Here is a 17,243-nt window from a genome sequence, read left to right as displayed (position 1 = left end):
GGGTGTGGAAAGAGTGAAATTGCCGACATGGCGCAGCTGACTATCTTATGGGCTAAGATCTATAGACCACTCTAGCTGCGGCAGCCAAACGAGCGGCGGGGAAGTTTATCCTCACGTCGAGCTGGCGGTGGAATCGGCCTTGGAGCGCCGCGGAAGCTGGATGATGGCGGATGGCGGATGGCGGATGGATGGGCTCTTGGCTGCCCGCCGCCCGAATCCTGCGCGGAAGCAGCGCGTACCTGGCAGAGTTTGAGCCAGTAGGATTTAGTCGGAGATTTCACGAGTCACCGCCTGGCGGAGAGTTGGGAAGGGATGGGCGCGGTTGGGAGAGCTTGGAGGCTGGAGAGAGCTGCGGTGCGAACAAGGCTTGCGGGGCTAACCGAGTTGGGACTTAGGCCAGGAACCAGCAGGGGAGGCGCGCGGGACGCCACGCCAGGGCAGGTGCACGCGGCCCAACGCGAAGAGGGAAGGACCTGCACGGTGCTCTCCGCCGCTGCCAGAACCCTCGTCCCGATAGGGGAGCGCACGCCCCCACGGCCGTCTTCGAGACCGCCTTCACTGACGCATCCAGCCCCGCCAGCCAAGGGCTCAACTTTGTTCCACTCTGCTGACGCGGACCACCGCCCTCCGCCCTCGCGCCCTCGCGCCCGGCACGCCTTCGCTCGGAGATCGTGCCTCCGTTTTTGCTTCGCCGAGGCCAACACCGTCCCCATGCCCGGGCCCCTGCGCTTCTTACGACCTCTGCTATACCCCCCTCCTTCGGGCAGCCTCGCCGGCAAATATCAGATTGTCGAATTCCTTCCACGATGAGGCTAATGTGATGCCCGATTGCCGGCTTCATGCGCGCGATCTGCCTAAATTGTGGCCAACACGCCAGCTAACTGGACGCCTGACACTCTGCACGTTCAGTGGCGGTCAAAGTGCGCCGACGGTCATGAGCGCGCGAGCGAGCGAAGAAGTGCTATCATTGCAAAGACTATCATTTGCGTCTTGGGGAAGTGATGAGAAGTAGTGCGAAGAATAACGGCCCAAATCCGACCGAGGCTGAAGGCCGAAGGAGCTTGTAGAAGGGTATCCAAGAACAATTACAACAACGCTAAGCCCAAACCCGACTGTCCAATAGAGCAAAACACCCAATCCGTTTCAGATACTTTTTGTCCCGTCGTCGTGTCTCACACGTGCTCCTTGCTCGTCGGGCTGTGGCCCGTCGTCCAGCTATCCGGCCGGGCGGGCAGCTGGCCCTCGGTCGTCGTCACCTGCACCGTGCTGGTCTGCATGATCCACTGCGACTTCTGCTCGTGCGACGACTCGTTGGCGGACACGGCGCGAGCGCTGTTGGTCTCGACGTCCACCAGCGGGACGAAGTCTCCCTCGTCTCCGTTCTTGGGCTTGCTCATCACCGTGCCCGTCTTCGTCGCCGTCGTATCCGTCGTCCGCGAGAAGTTGGAACTGGCGTTCGTCGACTTCTTGTTGGTCGAGCCCATGGTCGACTTGATCTTGGGCCAAGCCTTGGCGAAGACGAAGCGGTGCGCCGGCATGCATCCGCACAGAATCGACACGTAGACCTCGATCAAACTCCAGTAGCCGGCCTCGACGTAGTCCCAACTGATGTTTTCCGAGTTGGCGAAGTGGATGAGCGAGTAGAGACGGATGGCCGAGGTGAAGACGACGAAGATGCCGACCGAAAACATGGCCATGACCATGAGCTTCTTCTTCAAGTCCATGTTGAGGTTGGCCAAGTGCTTGAGCGGAAGGATCATGACCACCGTATCCAGCGCGATGTTGATTGCCGCCGCGATCCAGCCCTGAAGGTGAATGTCGTTGCAGTTTCCTTCGTGGAGGCCGTCCCACTGGTTCCATGCGTAGCTGACCGGCCGGCACTGCAGAGCGGTGACGATACCAAAGCAGATGGTGTAGGCCACAGAGAAGGCCATGACGACGTAAATAACATTGCGGAACTCCTTGGCGGGGAAGACGCGGAGGTAGAAGAACAGGATGGAGATCTTGGAGACACCCAGGGCGACGACGTAGAAGATTTCTCCGAAGTAGTAATACTTGAGCAGGTTGGTGATCTGGTGGGGATGCAGCGTCCACATGTCCTTGCCGAGTCCGTTCTCAACCACTGTTTGCTGTCAGTCGACTGTTGGCTCGTGATTGCATGCGGGCCAGCTTACGGATCGGGGCGAAGACGGCGGGAGGAATGGCCAGTATCACGACGAGGCCCATGGTGGCGTCGTCCCACGACACCTGGCGACCGCCCTTGCCAATACTGGCAGCCATTCTCAGGAGGTAGGCAATGCCGGCGATGATTATGCCGGTGATGCCGATGACATTGAAGATTGAGCCATTGTCGCGGACCGGGACACCACAACCGTTCGAGGACACATTCTTCGTCTCTGTCGGCCATGTCAGTGTCAGGCTTGATGAGGGCTGCAAAAGGGCTGTCCTTACGCAACAGCTCGGCGACGGTGCATGTCTGCATGGCACAGACGCCGACTTTGGCGTTCAGCTCATCGTTGCTGCACATGCAAGCCGAGGTAAGGTTGGTGGCGCAGGTGGACAAGGGAAGCTCTTTGGTGAAGCAGGTCAACTGCTTGGGGTCAGCAAAGGCGGGCAGCCATGTCCGGAGCGAGTATAGCCTACAGAGCACTTGGGCATCTGACTTGCTAGCTTCAGCAGAGCCGACTGGGCCTGCACAGAGGCGAAGAAGGTGGCCAGCAGGGCCAACACGGTCCATAGTCTCATGATGGCGCTGACGGTGGAGTCCCGTTTGGCGAAGCGAGGGAGGCGGAGGATCGGAAACGGAAGGAATGCAGCGGACTGGTGGAGTGTCTCTCGTCCGGTTCGCCGAGGATTATAACGCAGCGAGCGGCTTCTTCAGAGACTTGTTTCGAAATTGAGGCGGCAGCACAAGCCAGGAGAAACGGGGTCTGATAAGTGACGAGGACAGTGCCGGCATTCTTCCCGAGTCATCACGCGAGGGCTAAGATGAGCCGACAAGTGGGCAAGAGATGGGCGGGATTCGTAAAGCCTTCCATGGGTGGGGAGACGGGGCCGTTTCCAGACGGCCGGTCGCAATGCAGAAAGGGCTCGGCGGAGGGGGGGATGCGCGGACGCCGTGGGAAGCGGGCGAGCAGAGAGCGGGGAGTGCCTGGATGTGCGCATGGCGTCCGGGCCACCGACGGGGTGCAATTCGTGCGAGTCGCGGCGGGCAGGCATCGTCAGATGGAGGTTGTCGAGGTGGTGGGCCAGAGCAGGGCGGACCAGAGCAAGCCGTGCCGGGCGCCTTCCCTGCGCGCGGCCCGGGCGCGGCAGGCGTCCCCTGCTTGGCGCGCCGTTGCAACGGCCGGCCAGCGCAGCCAAGCTTCCGCACCCACGCACCCGTGCCCTCGCACGCTCTCCACACGCAAATATGCGCGCTGCAGCCTCCCCGCACCACCGGCACCGCGCCCAGCGTAAACGGCATATCATCCGGCCTCCCTTATCTCGCGCCACGAACGGTGGGGCTCTAGCTTGTACCGATCTGGTGCCGCCATGTGCAGATCGACGCAGCCGCCCAAATGGCCTCCCGGATTACTCGCGCTCCTCCAGGCTGCTTGCTGCGCGTTACGCCACCGCTGATGATCCCAATCACCAGCGGATGCCCCGAGCGGTCCGGCTCGTGATGTTTCCACCACCGACGACGCCCTGTGCGGCCGCCTGCCGCTGTGGCAGCCCGTATAAAAGTGCAATCCAGAGTCCTGTCTTGGCCCTCACAGTTCCAAGTCACTCTTTCGCTAACCGGGGACTACACTCGCTCTCTCACCCTTTGTCATTCGTTAAAGAAGGGTCCCGGGCTATTGCCGTAATAATACTGCCACCATGATTGTGATCAAGGCTTTCACCGTTCTGTCTCTTCTGAGCTCCTTCGCCTCTGCGCGCATCATGTACGTCTGCCCGCTCCCAATCGCCACTCTTATTGGGAAACTGACTCTGCCCGCAGCAATGGCGCTGAGCACACGCCCTTCCGCGGCGCGAATGTGAAGCGTGCTCTCGACAACTCGACCACCGAGACCACGCTCCAGGAGTACGAGTATGTCATCGTCGGCTCCGGCCCCGGCGGCGCTCCCCTGGCTGCCCGCCTCGCCATGGCCGGCCACAGCGTCCTCCTCGTCGAGGCCGGTGGCGACGAGACCAACAGCACCCAGTACAACGTGCCCGCCCTTCACTCGGTCGCCGCCGAGTGGGAGCCCATGCGCTGGGACTACTTCGTCAAGCACTTCGACGACGTCGAGGAGCAGAAGCGCGACACCAAGCTCACCTACACGCTCCAAGACGGCACCCGCTACACCGGCCCCAACCCGCCCGAGGGCGCCGAGCCTCTGGGCGTCCTCTACCCGCGTGTCGGCTCCCTGGGCGGCTGCTCTGCCCACAATGCTCTGATCACCATGTACCCGCACGAGAGTGACTGGCAGTACATCCAGAACATCACGGGCGACTCGACCTGGGCCCCCGACAACATGCGCAAGTACTTCAAGCGCCTGGAGAAGTCGCGCTACCTGCCCAACGCCATCTCGGGCCACGGCTTCAGCGGCTGGCTCGAGACGTCGCTCACCGAGCTCACCCTGATCGTCCAGGACCTGAAGGTCATCTCGCTGGTGCTGGCTGCCGCCGCCGGCATGGGCCAGACGCTGCTGGAGTCGCTCGTCACCACCGTCACCGGCCTGGCCGAGACGCTGCTGCGTGACCCCAACAACGACGGCCCCAGCCGCGACTCGGACGAGGGCATGTGGCAGGTGCCCCTGGCCATGAAGATCCCCGAGTACAAGCGCGCCGGGCCCGTCGACCTGCTGAACGAGGTGCTCAACGCCAAGAACGACGACGGCAGCGACAAGTACAAGCTGGACATCCAGCTCAACACGCTCGTCACCAAGGTCAACTTCGACACCACCGGCGCCACCCCCAAGGCTTCGGGCGTCGACTTCCTCACCGGCACCTCGCTCTACGACGCCGACCCGCGCCGCCAGTCTGGCTCCGCCAGCGGCAACAAGGGCACCAAGGGCTCCGTCTCGGCCACGCGCGAGGTCATCCTCTCGGCGGGTACCTTCAACACGCCTCAGATCCTCAAGCTTTCGGGCGTCGGCCCGCGCGACGAGCTCGAGCAGTTCGGCATCGACGTGGTCAAGGAGCTCCCCGGTGTCGGCACCAACCTTCAGGACCGCTATGAGATCCCCGTCGTCGGCGAGGTTCCCACCAAGATCTCGCTCGTCAAGGAGTGCACCTTCCTCGAGGGCGACAGCGACCCCTGCCTGGAGAAGTGGGAGGACCTCCCCGTCGAGAAGGGCGTCTACGCCACCAACGGCGTCGCCCTCGCCATCACCAAGCGCGCGTCCAACACGGAATACAACAACGCCGACCTCTTCATCGCCGGCTGGCCCGCCTACTTCAACGGCTACTACCCGGACTTCTTCAGCAACGCGACGGCAGGCTCGAACCACTGGACGTGGCTGACGCTCAAGGCGCACTCGCGCAACAACGCCGGCACCGTCACCCTCCGCTCTGCCGACCCGCAGGCCATGCCCGAGATCAACATGCGCAACTTCGCCGTGGGCGGTGACGAGGACCTGCAGGCGCTGGTCGAGGGCATGAAGTACGGCCGCCAGGTCTTCCAGGACTTGGTTCCGCTCGACGGCAAGTTCACCGAGGTCTGGCCCGGCGACCAGGTCCAGACGGATGAGGAGTGGAAGGAGTTTGCCAAGTACGAGTCCTGGGGCCACCACGCTTCGTGCACTTGCCCCATCGGCGCCGATGACGACGAGAAGGCGGTGCTCGACACCAACTTCAAGGTCCGCGGCGTCGAGGGTCTCCGCGTCGTCGATGCTTCGGTGTTCCCCAAGATCCCTGGCACCTACATTGCTGTGCCCATTTACATGATCTCGGAGAAGGCGTCGGATGTCATCATCGCTGATGCCAAGTCGTCGTCGTAAATGGATGGATGATGGGTGCGGGGTTGAGGATACGCGAGATGCTGGATGCTGGATGATGGATAGGCAGCGTTGTTTGGTGGAGCAGCTTGGGAGCTGGCTGGATATTTGAAAGCTTTTGTAAATATTGTTTGACTAGTTTTGAAGTCGTAATCCTAATCACAGCCGGTGAACATGGACATTCGCTCTATCTCGACGGCCTACAAGCAACATGTGACTGACTTACACACCTGACGAAGTGCAAACGGACGGGGAAAAGCAACCCCACATCCTTGTCCTCAACACCGTGCGACTCGGAGACCAAACAGCAGTGAGGAGACAAGCTCCGCAAGATGACTCTCAAAGCCAGGGACACCGAGCTCCGTCTCCGTTTCAAGGCGCTCACCATGACGAACCGCCCCAATCTTGCCTCTGCTGCATCATCGACGCCACTTTCCCCGTCGTTCATCTCGAGCATCATCATCCACCACCACAGCGCCGCCCGCATGACCGGGACGAGTCACGCTGACACACGCACGCCTCTTTCATGCGGGGCGATGACGGACGGCGGCGCAGGCAGTTCCTGCACCTCACCTCGAGCCCCCCCATTTTGTCTCCCCTCCTCTCATCGCCCCACTCTCTCTCTCTCCGGCCGCAGAAAATCATCAGTCACATCATCACACCCAAGATGATGATCCGATCCGATCAACCCGCGCCGGCGCGTCACCAACTAAGAGCAAGGAAAAAAACACGAAGAAAATCCCTCGCTCGTGCCGGCCCACACGTACGGGGGGTCCAGGAAAACAGGGCGGGCCAGCGGGGCGCGGGATCAACACACGACGCGCAGTCCATGGATGTTTCAGCGTGAATCGCAGCGCAGCGCACGGCGCGGCGATCAAGCAAGAATCAGAGGAAGAGGATCAAGAAGCGTCGTGGGAAAGGGAAGCGATAACGTACCACCCTCGAAATCTTAACGTACCACCCCGCCCCACTTAAGTGGTATTTGGCGTAGAACGCTCGGTAATAACGAAGTAGTAATTAGTATACTCTCGCAGTCACAACATCCTCTAGTAGTAGTACCCTCTAATAGTAGCACCCTCTAGCAGCCGACCTCTCGTAGCCCTCTAGCAGCCGACCTCTCGTAGCCCTTTCGCAGCCGGTCTCTCGTAGCCGACCTCTCGTAGCCGACCTCTCGCAGCCCTTTCGCAGCCGACCTCTCGTAGCCGACCTCTCGTAGCCCTTTCGTAGCCGGCCTCTCGTCGCAGCCGGCCTCTCGTCGTAACCGGCCTCTCGTCGTAGCCGACCTTTTATCGTAGCCGACCTCTCGTCGTAGTCGACCTCTTATAGTAGCCCTCTCGTAGCCGGCCTTTCGTAGCCCTTTCGTAGCCGCCCTCTCGTAGTAGCCCTTTCGCCGTAGTAGCCCTTTCGCAATAGCCCTCTCGTAGCTAACGGCTAGCGTTAAGAAACCGCTAAGACCCCGGTACGAGAAGGCTACTACGACGAGAGGTCGGCTGCGACGAGAGGCCGGCTGCGACGAGAGGCCGGCTGCGAAAGGGCTGCGAGAGGTCGGCTGCGAGAGACTAGCTGCGACGAGAGGCCGGCTGCGAGAGGCCGGCTGCGAGAGGCCGGCTACTAGAGGGTGCTATATTAGGTGTTATTAGAAGATTACGGGTAGTGTTGCTTAACGACTATTCGTTATTACCGAACGTGCTACACTAATCGCTAAAAAGTGGGGAGGGTGGTACGTTAAGATTTCGAGGGTGGTACGTTATCGCTTCCCGTGGGAAAGGAGCGGGCGAGTCAAGCAAAGAGGGGCCAAGCTCGCTGCAGGCTTTTGGGATGGGATGGCTTGGACCTCCAGCGCTTGACTCGGTGGTCGTGGGAGGGCGGCAAATCGCTATCTCTCCAACGGAAAAAAAAAAAGGAGAAGAAGGGTGTCGCGAGACTTCTGACGTGTTTGGGAGGGGGAGATCTGTGGTATATCGAGGAATGATTGTTGAGGAGACCCGACGGAGAGAGAGGAAGGGGGGAGGCGCGCCGCGGGGTGGGGACGTGGGGACGACCCAGATGATGCATACGCCATACCTAGGTGCTCAACAACAACGCGCGGCAATTGTTTTTTTTCTCTCTCTCTCCCGATACGGGGATTTGGATTGGCGATGCGGTGCCGCGAAGGATCGGGTGTTGTTGTCCGTCCTCGTGCGTGCGTGAGTGCGTGCGTGCGTGGCGAAGGAAGCTTTGCCTTTGGGATCCTTTCCCCGGCCGCGCCCTGAATCCCCCCTCTCGTTCACCGCCGCCGGCTCGACCAACCATGATTGCAGTCTTTTTGTGTGGCGTAGGACGTTGACTCAGTAAGTGCGATTGATGGTGCCTGAGATTGCCCGAACGGGAAGGGACTGGGATGTTCGGGAAGTGGATACGAGCGATGCGTGCCGATCGCTTTTCTGGAATCCCTCGCGGATTCGGGGTCTAGTCCAAAGCGGAAGCGCGAAGGGATGCGGAAGCGCAAAAATCGATAGAACGGCCCGAGAAAGGACGAAGTGGTCCCGAGGCAGGCGTGCGTATAGGACTTAGTTCCGCCGCCTCGCGCTGCGCCGGTCAAGAAAAGGGAGCCGAGCTGTCGCGAACGGAGCCGGACCCTGACTTTTGCTGTGCCGCGGGGTTCGGGTAGTGCTAAGGCGCGAGTCGAAGCGCATCAAGGGACCGCACTTAGTCAAGTAGCTTAAGATGTGCACGGCTTGGGGAGCACAGGCCGAACATCGATATCTATCCGAGCCCGGTGCCTCCTCGTCTCCATGGATTGGGTTTCTGTGTCTGTCCCCGGCCTTGCTTCCACTCGCCTCGCATGCAGGACATCCGTGAACGTGTAAAGCCGTCGGAGATCCACATCTCGTTTGCCGCCGAGTGGCTGGGCCACTACTGCTCCGGGCGAAAGGATGCACACATGCTGCTGGCACGCACCATGGAACTCCTTCTCGATGGATCTTTCAACAACGGGATGCGAATACGGGATCGGTTCGAATCTCGAGTGGAGTCCATTCCATCCTTCAGAACACATCGCTTCGGAATTTTATGGGCTACTTCTAGCTGATATCGAAGTCTTGTCCTCTATTAGGCTTGAGCTATTTAAACGAAAGTCCCCTGGCATCCGCAGAGTCGAGACTCTTTTGCGCCTTTTGCTTTTGAATCGTTTACTTAGCGGCTCAGGTGCTATTGAAAGCACGGGTTCCGACTTCATGTGCCGAAGCTCATTGGCGCCTTTATCCAACTTTCATAATTCTGGATGCGAGTATTCCTCCCAAAGGGCCGGAGGTCTGCACTAATTCCAAAGCTTGTTATTTGAGACTGATTTTGGCTCGCGATGGTTGCATTGAGGCCAGTGGAGTGGGAAGTGAATGGAGAGAGTGGTTCAACTTGACTGTTGGCCACCGCGAAAGGCCGTCGATGCAAATAGTGAGGACGTCTCACAGACTACCCATGAGCCCCACACGCACTCTGGACGCAGATCAGAGGCCATAGTCGCGGAAATATGCGTTCTTGGATTACTACCGGTTCACTGGTCTCGTGCAGCGGAAAAATGAGAAATTTATAGCGCGTTATAATAGCGACCCAGTAGGCTACCTGTCGGGGAATGATAATTCCGCCAATTGAAAACGGGAAGAAAAGGCTTCGCTCCGGCGCTTAGTGCTATGGTCCAGCTCGTGGGGTTTACAGCCTTTTCACCTTCCTTACTCTTCACTGCGGTCCGGGCCGAGCCAAGCATAGTAAATCACCCGGAGGATCCTGACTACTCTGTTGTACCCGATGTCTTTATATTCTTTTTGTCCCTATATCAAAACTTTACTATTGGCCAAGGCGGATCAGCCATCCATTGATTTTTGAACATATCATTGATAAATCGAGAATGAAAAAAGTCGCGTATCCACTACACTCAGACAGTTAGCGTGAAACGAAGTATACACTTATCAATGGCACTCTAGTCCAGTGTGACCGATCAATCACAGCGCTAGAAACCCTGATCTCACCCCATCACTATGCTTAATCAGATAGCCAATGTAGGGGCGGATCATGACATCAAGTTACGGTCTCCTGAATGATGGACTCAATTTCGTGTGCTTTACCCGGAAAATTACTATGTGGCTACATCCTACCACCACTGCTCACCAGTCACTCAGTGCTCCGATGAGAGCGGGCGTCAACAATCCCACCCCAGCTCAACGCGTCAAACGCCAGGCTAAGAAGAATGATCCAGCTCATCTGCCGACTGCTTCTTGTTCAAGGCCTGAGCGGCAGCAGCGATATCCGTCGCCCACTTCTTGATGTAAGCGTCGGCCTGCTTCATGATCTCCTCCCTCTTGCTCGCATCGTCCAGATCTGGAAGCTGGGGGCGGTCCTTGTCCGGCGACTCTTCACCCTGACCCTCCTGTCCGACATTCAGGCGCCAGTACTTCTGCTCCCCCGCACTGGGGGCGAGCGAATTGATCAAAGAGCGGAACATGAGATGTGTGACCTGAGTGTTGGTCGCGATGCTGGACAATACCAGCGCGTAGTCTTTCCACTTCCAGGGGAGGGCCAAGTTCCAGCCCTTCAGGATGGGGAGGAGCTCATCTGTCGGGATGCCGGTTCCGATGCTGAGGAAGCAATCGGTGGGTGTCACGGCGCCGAAGACGTCTACTGCTTCGTTCCACAGCCTGGAGGGAGTGCGTGTTAAGGAAGTTTCATGATATTGTAGGAAGTTGGAGAGCAACTGACCATCCCAATGGATTATTCGCACCCATGCCGCCGTCTATGAGCTCGTACTTCTTCTCGTCCTTGTCGTTGACTTTTATCGGTTTGAAGTAGAAGGGTGCGGCGGATGTTGCGCGGGCTGCTTGCCAGATCTTGATTTCTGGGAAGATGTTGTTCTTCTTCACGTATGAGCGGAGGTAGACCGGCCCGCTGTTGCCTAGCTTCGTATTGTCAAATGCCATGACAAATCTGTCGAGGATTGTGAGTGGTTGCTTTCAGCCTTTTTTTGGGGGGATAGTTTCATACACTTTGCACTTTTTGCTATCGTCAAGCAACAGTGCGTCCTTGCCTTCTTTGGGGAGCCTCTCTTGAACGAGCTGCTGGATGGCATCCTCCAGCGGTTTTTCGTCGTACCATTGTCCTTGTCCAGCGACACGCAACTTGCTCTTGTCCTTGAACACCTTGTTCATGCATTTGAGATATTGCTCGATGCATTCGTCAATGCTCATTTCGAGACGACCCAACATGATAGCAATCAAGCTGTGCCCACAATCAGCAACCGTATTCAGCATGAGAGAATCGAGCCTCCTTACCCGCCAGTGCTGGTGCCGCCAATCATATCGAAGACTTCACATGGCTTGGGGTTACCAATATTGGCCATCACGGCCTGCAGAATGAGAAGAGACGAGTATCCGCGCACTCCTCCACCGTCTTTGCGTAGCGTCAGCACATCCGCCATGATCCGAGGATGATCTCAACATACCGAGAACGAGAACACGTAGAGGGCGGTCCCGACCGAGGACCGAGTCAACACGATGAAGACTGTTCTCAACAGCCGGCGCATCAGGCACGAAGTTTAACTTCATTGCCGTGTTGAATTCCCTCATGGTTATTTGGATGCTTTCCATCCTGGACGCGACTTCTTTTACGTTCGGCAGGTAAACAGGCTTGCGCTTGACTGCATGAGTTTGTTAGATACCACCTGGACCGGACGGAGGGGGGTGTCATAATTCACATACTGGGTTCCTCGTCGATGTCGATGACAAGATACGCGGATCCGCCCGTAATCTGCCAACCCTGGAACCGGGCGCAGAGGCGGACAGCAATGCAATTGCCCTCCTATATCACCAAAAGAGGTCAGCGATCTATCGTAAATTCTGGAGCGCCTACGCACCTCCAAGAAGCGCAGCAACTTATGCTTCTTCCTGAAAACATCACCATGTCGCCACTTGAAACTGGCGGCCTCGTCATCACGCTCTTCATCGTGCCTGATCGCATGGTCAAACCAGACAAGGTCGATGCCACGGGCCCTCTTCGGGGTCGTGTCCCACTCTTTCTCAAGGATAGCCAGCTCGAGCCAGGTCCAGTTGCCACCGGCCGGATTGTCGCAGAAGCCCTGATCGTGCGTCTCGGCGAAGACTTTGAGCCCGTGAATCCGCTGGATGGTATCGCGACGGAGCGGCTGTTGTTCATGTTTATTTTGCATCAGCAGATTGCCATCATGCAATGTCGCCGCCCCGCCCTGGCACAAGAAAGATCCATCTTACCCCAGTGTGGAACCAAACGTCAGACACGGGTACGTCATTCCTGAAATCCTCCCCATTCTCTGGCACCCTCTTTTCCTTGTCGCATCGTACGGTATACTTGCCAGCAGGAATGGGAGAAGACTGGGAGGGCAGAGGATCGAATTTCTCGGCTTCTAGCCGGGTCACGAGACTGAGGCGATGGCTCTGCATGGCGGCGGTTGCTTTGATGGTTGGGAGCTACGGTGCGTGTCAGTAGCTCGTTCGACGGCTTTATATATACATCCTTTAGAATCGGCGGAGTATAGAGCTGGGGGGCTGGAGTGGGGTTACGGAAGAGCGGAACTCAGCATCCCTGTTGTTGTTTTCGTCCCTTGGTTGCCTTTCGCTCAGCTCACTACTGCTGAGCACAATGTTCAGGGTTGAATCTATCCGGACATGGCCGTTTTTCTTTTCCCTCACGCCAGATTTCGGGGACGATGCATTCACGCGTTGACTGTTTCCTGATTTCCTTCCCTCTATCAGCTGAGCACCGAGAGGGGGATCGAACCATTGGCTGGTACCAAGTCGGTACGGTGCATACGGATACGTACTGTTGCAGTTCAACTCGGGTGTCCCGCCACAGTGGGTGCCAAAATAAATTGCACACCCCGCACTAGCACCTATAAATGTGAGACCCCAACGACCAGCACTTAATCAAAAAAATAGATTATTTGCTCGCTGGTAAGGGTTGCTGGTGGTTGGTTTGGCCTCGACAGTGATCACCGGGTGCCGCTGTGGAGAACACCAACCAGGTCAGCCTGGACACTCTAATTTGCTCTCAGAACAGTCTTGAGCAACTTCATCACAACACCTTCGATAGCAGACGTCATAAGCACAAAAGTGGAAGGATCTTCCCGTCGAATTGCCTCTCCCAACCTTGAATTCATGTAGACGTTTCATTCCCTTTCGTTCTACCACATTGACTCCACCTTCATGCCCGTCACAAACGCCACACCGAGATGCTATAGCTAAATCCCTTTCCGAGACTTGATCCTGAGATGAGAACACGAACGCGCGAAACAGATCCCCCCGCCATATCTGCCTTCCAATCTCTCCATTGCCCCCCCGCCCCGCCCCGCCCCTCACCTTCCGCACCCCAGTCACTTCCGCGGCAAATCTCTAAACACCCTCTTAAAGATCCCCTTGCTCTTATACAGATTCACCAACCTGAGCCTCTCGTTGTCCAAATGCGCGCTGTCGCTCGCCTGGCCGCACGGCAGATGGGCGGCGGGGGCGTCGAACTCCTTTTCCAAGAAGCGGATGCTCGGGATGCTGCCGCCCTCGCGGATGTACAGCGGCTTGAGCGGCTGCTTCCAGACGGTGGGGTCGTCGCTCGTCTTCTCCGCCGCCGGCGTGACGCTGCCGTTGGCGAGCGTCGACGACGTCGTGGGCGAGCGCAGCGCGTTGGCGCCGGCGGCGTGGTCAAAGTAGCCGCCGCCCGTCGCAGCCGGCGTTGACAGCGACAGCGCCTGACCGCCGCCGTTGTTGGAAGAGGACGGCGAGGAAGGGATGTGGCGGATGTTGCCCAGGACGACGGAGCTGCGGCGGCGCTCTTGGACGGGCTTCCATTCTTCGGTGATGGCGGCCTCGAGAGTTTTGTAGATCTCGTTGTTGAAGTCGCCCAGCCAGGGCTCCGCGAGGTGGTCGACGGTGACGGCGAGCTTGTTTTTCGATTCGATCTTTAGAAACTCGGCGTTGAGATAGTCGGTGAGGGCGGACGCGACTTCCGTTGCTTCTTGGTTCGGCACCAGTCGGATGGACAGCGACGCGCAGGCAAGGCGGGGTATGATGGTCGAGTTTTCCGGGCCCGAGGTGTGGAAGCGGTGGATCGTCAGAGAGGGTTCGCGCCATCGTCGAATGAGGGAGTTGACGAGGTCTTCGGGATCACCTAAGTCCGGGTTGCGGGAGATGAGGGACTGTCCGATTTCGTCGTACAGCTGCTTCTCCTCGGGGCTGATGGGAGGAATCGGGTCGTAGAAGCCAGGGATCTCGATCCTCCCATGCGGGCCAGTCAGCTTCGCAAGCAACATGATCAAGTCTTTCAGGGACTCATCAAGAAGAGAGCTTCCGTCGACACCGCTGTGAAGGTCAGGGTGGGGGCTCTCAATTTGGACGGTTGCATGAATCACCCCACGTAACCCGTAAGTCAGGCATGGTGCATGGTCGTCGAGCCAATAACTGTTGGCGAGGAGTATCCAGTCGACGTCACCGATGAGCTCCTTGTTTCGCTGTACAGCTTCGTGGAAGCCGCGGGAACCGGACTCTTCCTCGCCCTCAATGAGGAAGATGATGTCAGACTCGAGAGCCTGCTCCTCCAACAACTCGGCCACGGCGAAAATGGCGGCCATGATGGGCCCCTTGTTGTCGGATGTGCCGCGACCGTACAGATAGCCATCGATACCCTCCATGGAAAATGGATCCACGAGCCATTTGTTGTCCTCGTTTTCGGCTGCAATTACATCGTAGTGACCGTAGAACAGAATCTTCCTTCTATCGTTGGATGTCGCAGGGTTTCCCCTGAACTTTGCGAATATCACGGGGTTGTAAGGTTCTTCGGTGTTGAGCATTTCGGTAGCAGCTCCGAAATTCTTGAAAACGGACCGTAGATACGAGGCCCCTCTCCTGCAGTCCACCTTATACCGAGGGTTCGATGAGACAGTCCGGTACGACACGAACCGCTTAAGGAACTCGAAGAGTTGCTCTGCAAGATATCAGATAGGAACAGTCAGGAAGGCCATGTTGCTTACCATTGCTTGTTGCCGCAGACTTTGGCGGAACGAGCTGGCAATCTCGAACATCCCAAACAGCGATGGTTGCATCGTTGCCGCCGGTAACGTAGACAGGCCTGTCGTTGAAGCTTCCGAACGCAGACGCAAGTACCAGGCCATCATGAGCCTCAAACCTGCCAATCGGTTCGTATTGGCGATTGAATTTCTGTGGTTCGTCAGCGCAACAGCCTCATTCGCTATAGATGGACGATCACGTACCTGCGCGAACCCCCGATCTCCCGCGCCAAACAGGAAGCCTCCGCCAATGGTGATGGTCAAGACATCGCCGACATTTGTCTTGAGGCTGCGCACGAGCTGCTTCGTCTCAAGATCCCACACGTTGATTTCGCCGTCCGGACGGCCACCATACAGGAAGGTGCCGTCCAGGACCATTGACTGAACGGCATTGCCTTCTTCCCTACCATCATCAAGGGCGTGTAGTTCCTGAATTGCGCCGCCGTTGTCCTGGTCCAGCCTCCACAATTTGATGACTCCGTCCCCGCCACCCGAAATCAGGATCTCCTTATCCGCGTAACCAGCCACCGAGCCACTTGCCAGTAGCGTGCAATATACGTAACCATAGTGGGCGAATTGGTGGATGTACTGCTGATCGATTTCCAGTTCCTGACCGCCCTTCGCATCGCGGGGCGAATCCGCGCACTCTGGTCTTGGTGTCCTGATGCCGCCCGGGCCAAGAGAATCGAAGAAGCGGTCCTCGCGGAAAGACGGGTGGGCGGTGGGCTTGGGCGTCGGGCGCCTGTCTTTCTCGTTCAGGTTGTACCATTGGATGCTGGTGTTTTGGGCGCCGAGGTAGACTGTGCGCAAGGCGCACGAGTAGGACACGCAGAAGACATCGCCTATGTCGTAGGCGGAATAGATGGAGTACTCGCGTGCGAAGGTGCGCGTGTTCCAGACCTGGGTGGGGTGTGAGTCACAGTCAGAAGGCACGGCGGAGCGGAGGTAGCACGCACGTTCACGATGCGGTCGCCGGCGCTGGAGAAGAGCAATTGCTGGTCCTGCGACAGGCAAAGGCCGAGCACGCTGCCGCGGTGGCCCTCGATGATGGCGACGCGGCCATAGGTCTCGAGCCCGAAGACGAGAATCTCACCGCCCTCGGTGCCGGCGAAGATGTAGTCGGCAGAGACGACAAGAGCAAGGATGCTGTTGTCATGCCTCATGCGATGGAAGAGGCCGGGGGGTTGGAACTGCTTCGGAGAGGAAGCCATTTCGATACTTGGGTCAAGCGCCATTGCGGGCTCATCGTGTGCTGGATGGATCGGTGTCAGCGGCGCGTCGCGAAAATCAGCCGTCAGCGCGGGCGCGAGGAGCGGTGTGCTTGAAACGTGCTTCTTTGGCTTCTTTGGAGCTTCGGTGGGCCCCGAATCCCCACAAGGCGCGTCGGGGGATCTGAGGTGGAAAGACGGTGATGCCAACTCGGGCCGATCCACGCCAAACTTACCGGCTGATGAGCTCCCTGTCTCGGCGTCCAGCTGCTCGTCTGCCGCCTCACCTCGCCCCAGCCTGCGCGAGCCCACGCCGCACATGGTCCCCGCCTCGCCTGGTGCTGTCTGAGTGCGCCGCAGAGGAAACGCGCTTCGCCCAACCGAGCTGCACCCGGAAAACGCCAGTGATTCGAGCAGGTCTGGTCTCCACTGCGGTGGCGGGCGGCACCTTGCGGAAGGGACGTCCTCTCGCTCCGCGGGCCTCTGACTGTTTGTATAGTGCGCGTGCTCATGCCTCTGCTCCCCTTTCCCAGCTGTCGCGATCGCTGACGTATTCCACGCCATTGCGTCCGGCGGTCGCTGCTTCGACTGTCTCGGGCTGGATTATTATTACACGATGACGATATCGCGTCGCGCTATGGCGGCATCTGGGGTCTTGCTCGCTGCTCGATGGTGGCCTGGGGGACGGCCTGGGGGACGGCCTGGAGAGCGGCCTCCGGCGCGCGCACTGGAGGGGCGACCCTGAGCCGGCCATGATCTGCGCTATGAGCTGGTTGTCGCCTGCAGGTACACGCACAGTCCCGACCTTGCCAGTGACGGCAGCGCGACGGGACGGGCAAACGCGCTGCGTTGTACACAGGTGCGAGCAGAACGCCATCTTCACGCCTGGGGCGTCATGGTCCGGCTAGCTGAGGGCCGGAGCACACGAGTGCCACGACGATGAGCTGGCGGGCTTCCCCTCACGGCTGCGGCTGGCGGAATGCCCAAACAGGCAGAGACACCTATGTATTGCACGGC

General features: G+C 58.5%; 4 protein-coding genes across 4 annotated transcripts; 1 reads left to right on the top strand and 3 right to left on the bottom strand.

Annotated features, from left to right (window-relative positions):
• Positions 1–1,172: 1,172 nt before the first annotated feature.
• Positions 1,173–2,745, bottom strand: BKCO1_4800024 (cfem domain-containing protein; the record flags this gene model as incomplete). Its single annotated transcript, XM_020276462.1, has 4 exons — positions 1,173–2,122; positions 2,175–2,396; positions 2,452–2,590; positions 2,644–2,745. 4 exons carry the CDS (start codon positions 2,743–2,745, stop codon positions 1,173–1,175), a joined length of 1,413 nt encoding a protein of 470 aa, XP_020127711.1.
• A 1,116-nt stretch (positions 2,746–3,861) lies between these two features.
• On the top strand, positions 3,862–5,966 carry BKCO1_4800023 (glucose-methanol-choline oxidoreductase; the record flags this gene model as incomplete). Its single annotated transcript, XM_020276461.1, has 2 exons — positions 3,862–3,926; positions 3,983–5,966. The coding sequence occupies 2 exons, from the start codon at positions 3,862–3,864 to the stop codon at positions 5,964–5,966; spliced, it is 2,049 nt and encodes a 682-aa protein (XP_020127716.1).
• A 4,210-nt stretch (positions 5,967–10,176) lies between these two features.
• Positions 10,177–12,406, bottom strand: BKCO1_4800022 (patatin-like phospholipase; the record flags this gene model as incomplete). The annotated part of the gene is made up of 8 exons (XM_020276460.1): positions 10,177–10,633; positions 10,695–10,919; positions 10,977–11,210; positions 11,264–11,381; positions 11,434–11,628; positions 11,690–11,789; positions 11,845–12,132; positions 12,218–12,406. 8 exons carry the CDS (start codon positions 12,404–12,406, stop codon positions 10,177–10,179), a joined length of 1,806 nt encoding a protein of 601 aa, XP_020127717.1.
• Positions 12,407–13,335: 929 nt separating this feature from the next.
• Positions 13,336–16,547, bottom strand: BKCO1_4800021 (wd repeat protein; the record flags this gene model as incomplete). The annotated part of the gene is made up of 4 exons (XM_020276459.1): positions 13,336–14,936; positions 14,983–15,169; positions 15,223–15,918; positions 15,975–16,547. The coding sequence occupies 4 exons, from the start codon at positions 16,545–16,547 to the stop codon at positions 13,336–13,338; spliced, it is 3,057 nt and encodes a 1,018-aa protein (XP_020127714.1).
• Between the last annotated feature and the right edge of the window lie 696 nt (positions 16,548–17,243).

This window comes from Diplodia corticola (genome assembly GCF_001883845.1).
Source record: "Diplodia corticola strain CBS 112549 chromosome Unknown scaffold48, whole genome shotgun sequence".
NCBI classification, from domain to species: domain Eukaryota; kingdom Fungi; phylum Ascomycota; class Dothideomycetes; order Botryosphaeriales; family Botryosphaeriaceae; genus Diplodia; species Diplodia corticola.
Note: the sequence above shows the minus strand (reverse complement) of the source record. Positions and strands in the feature narration are given on the sequence as shown.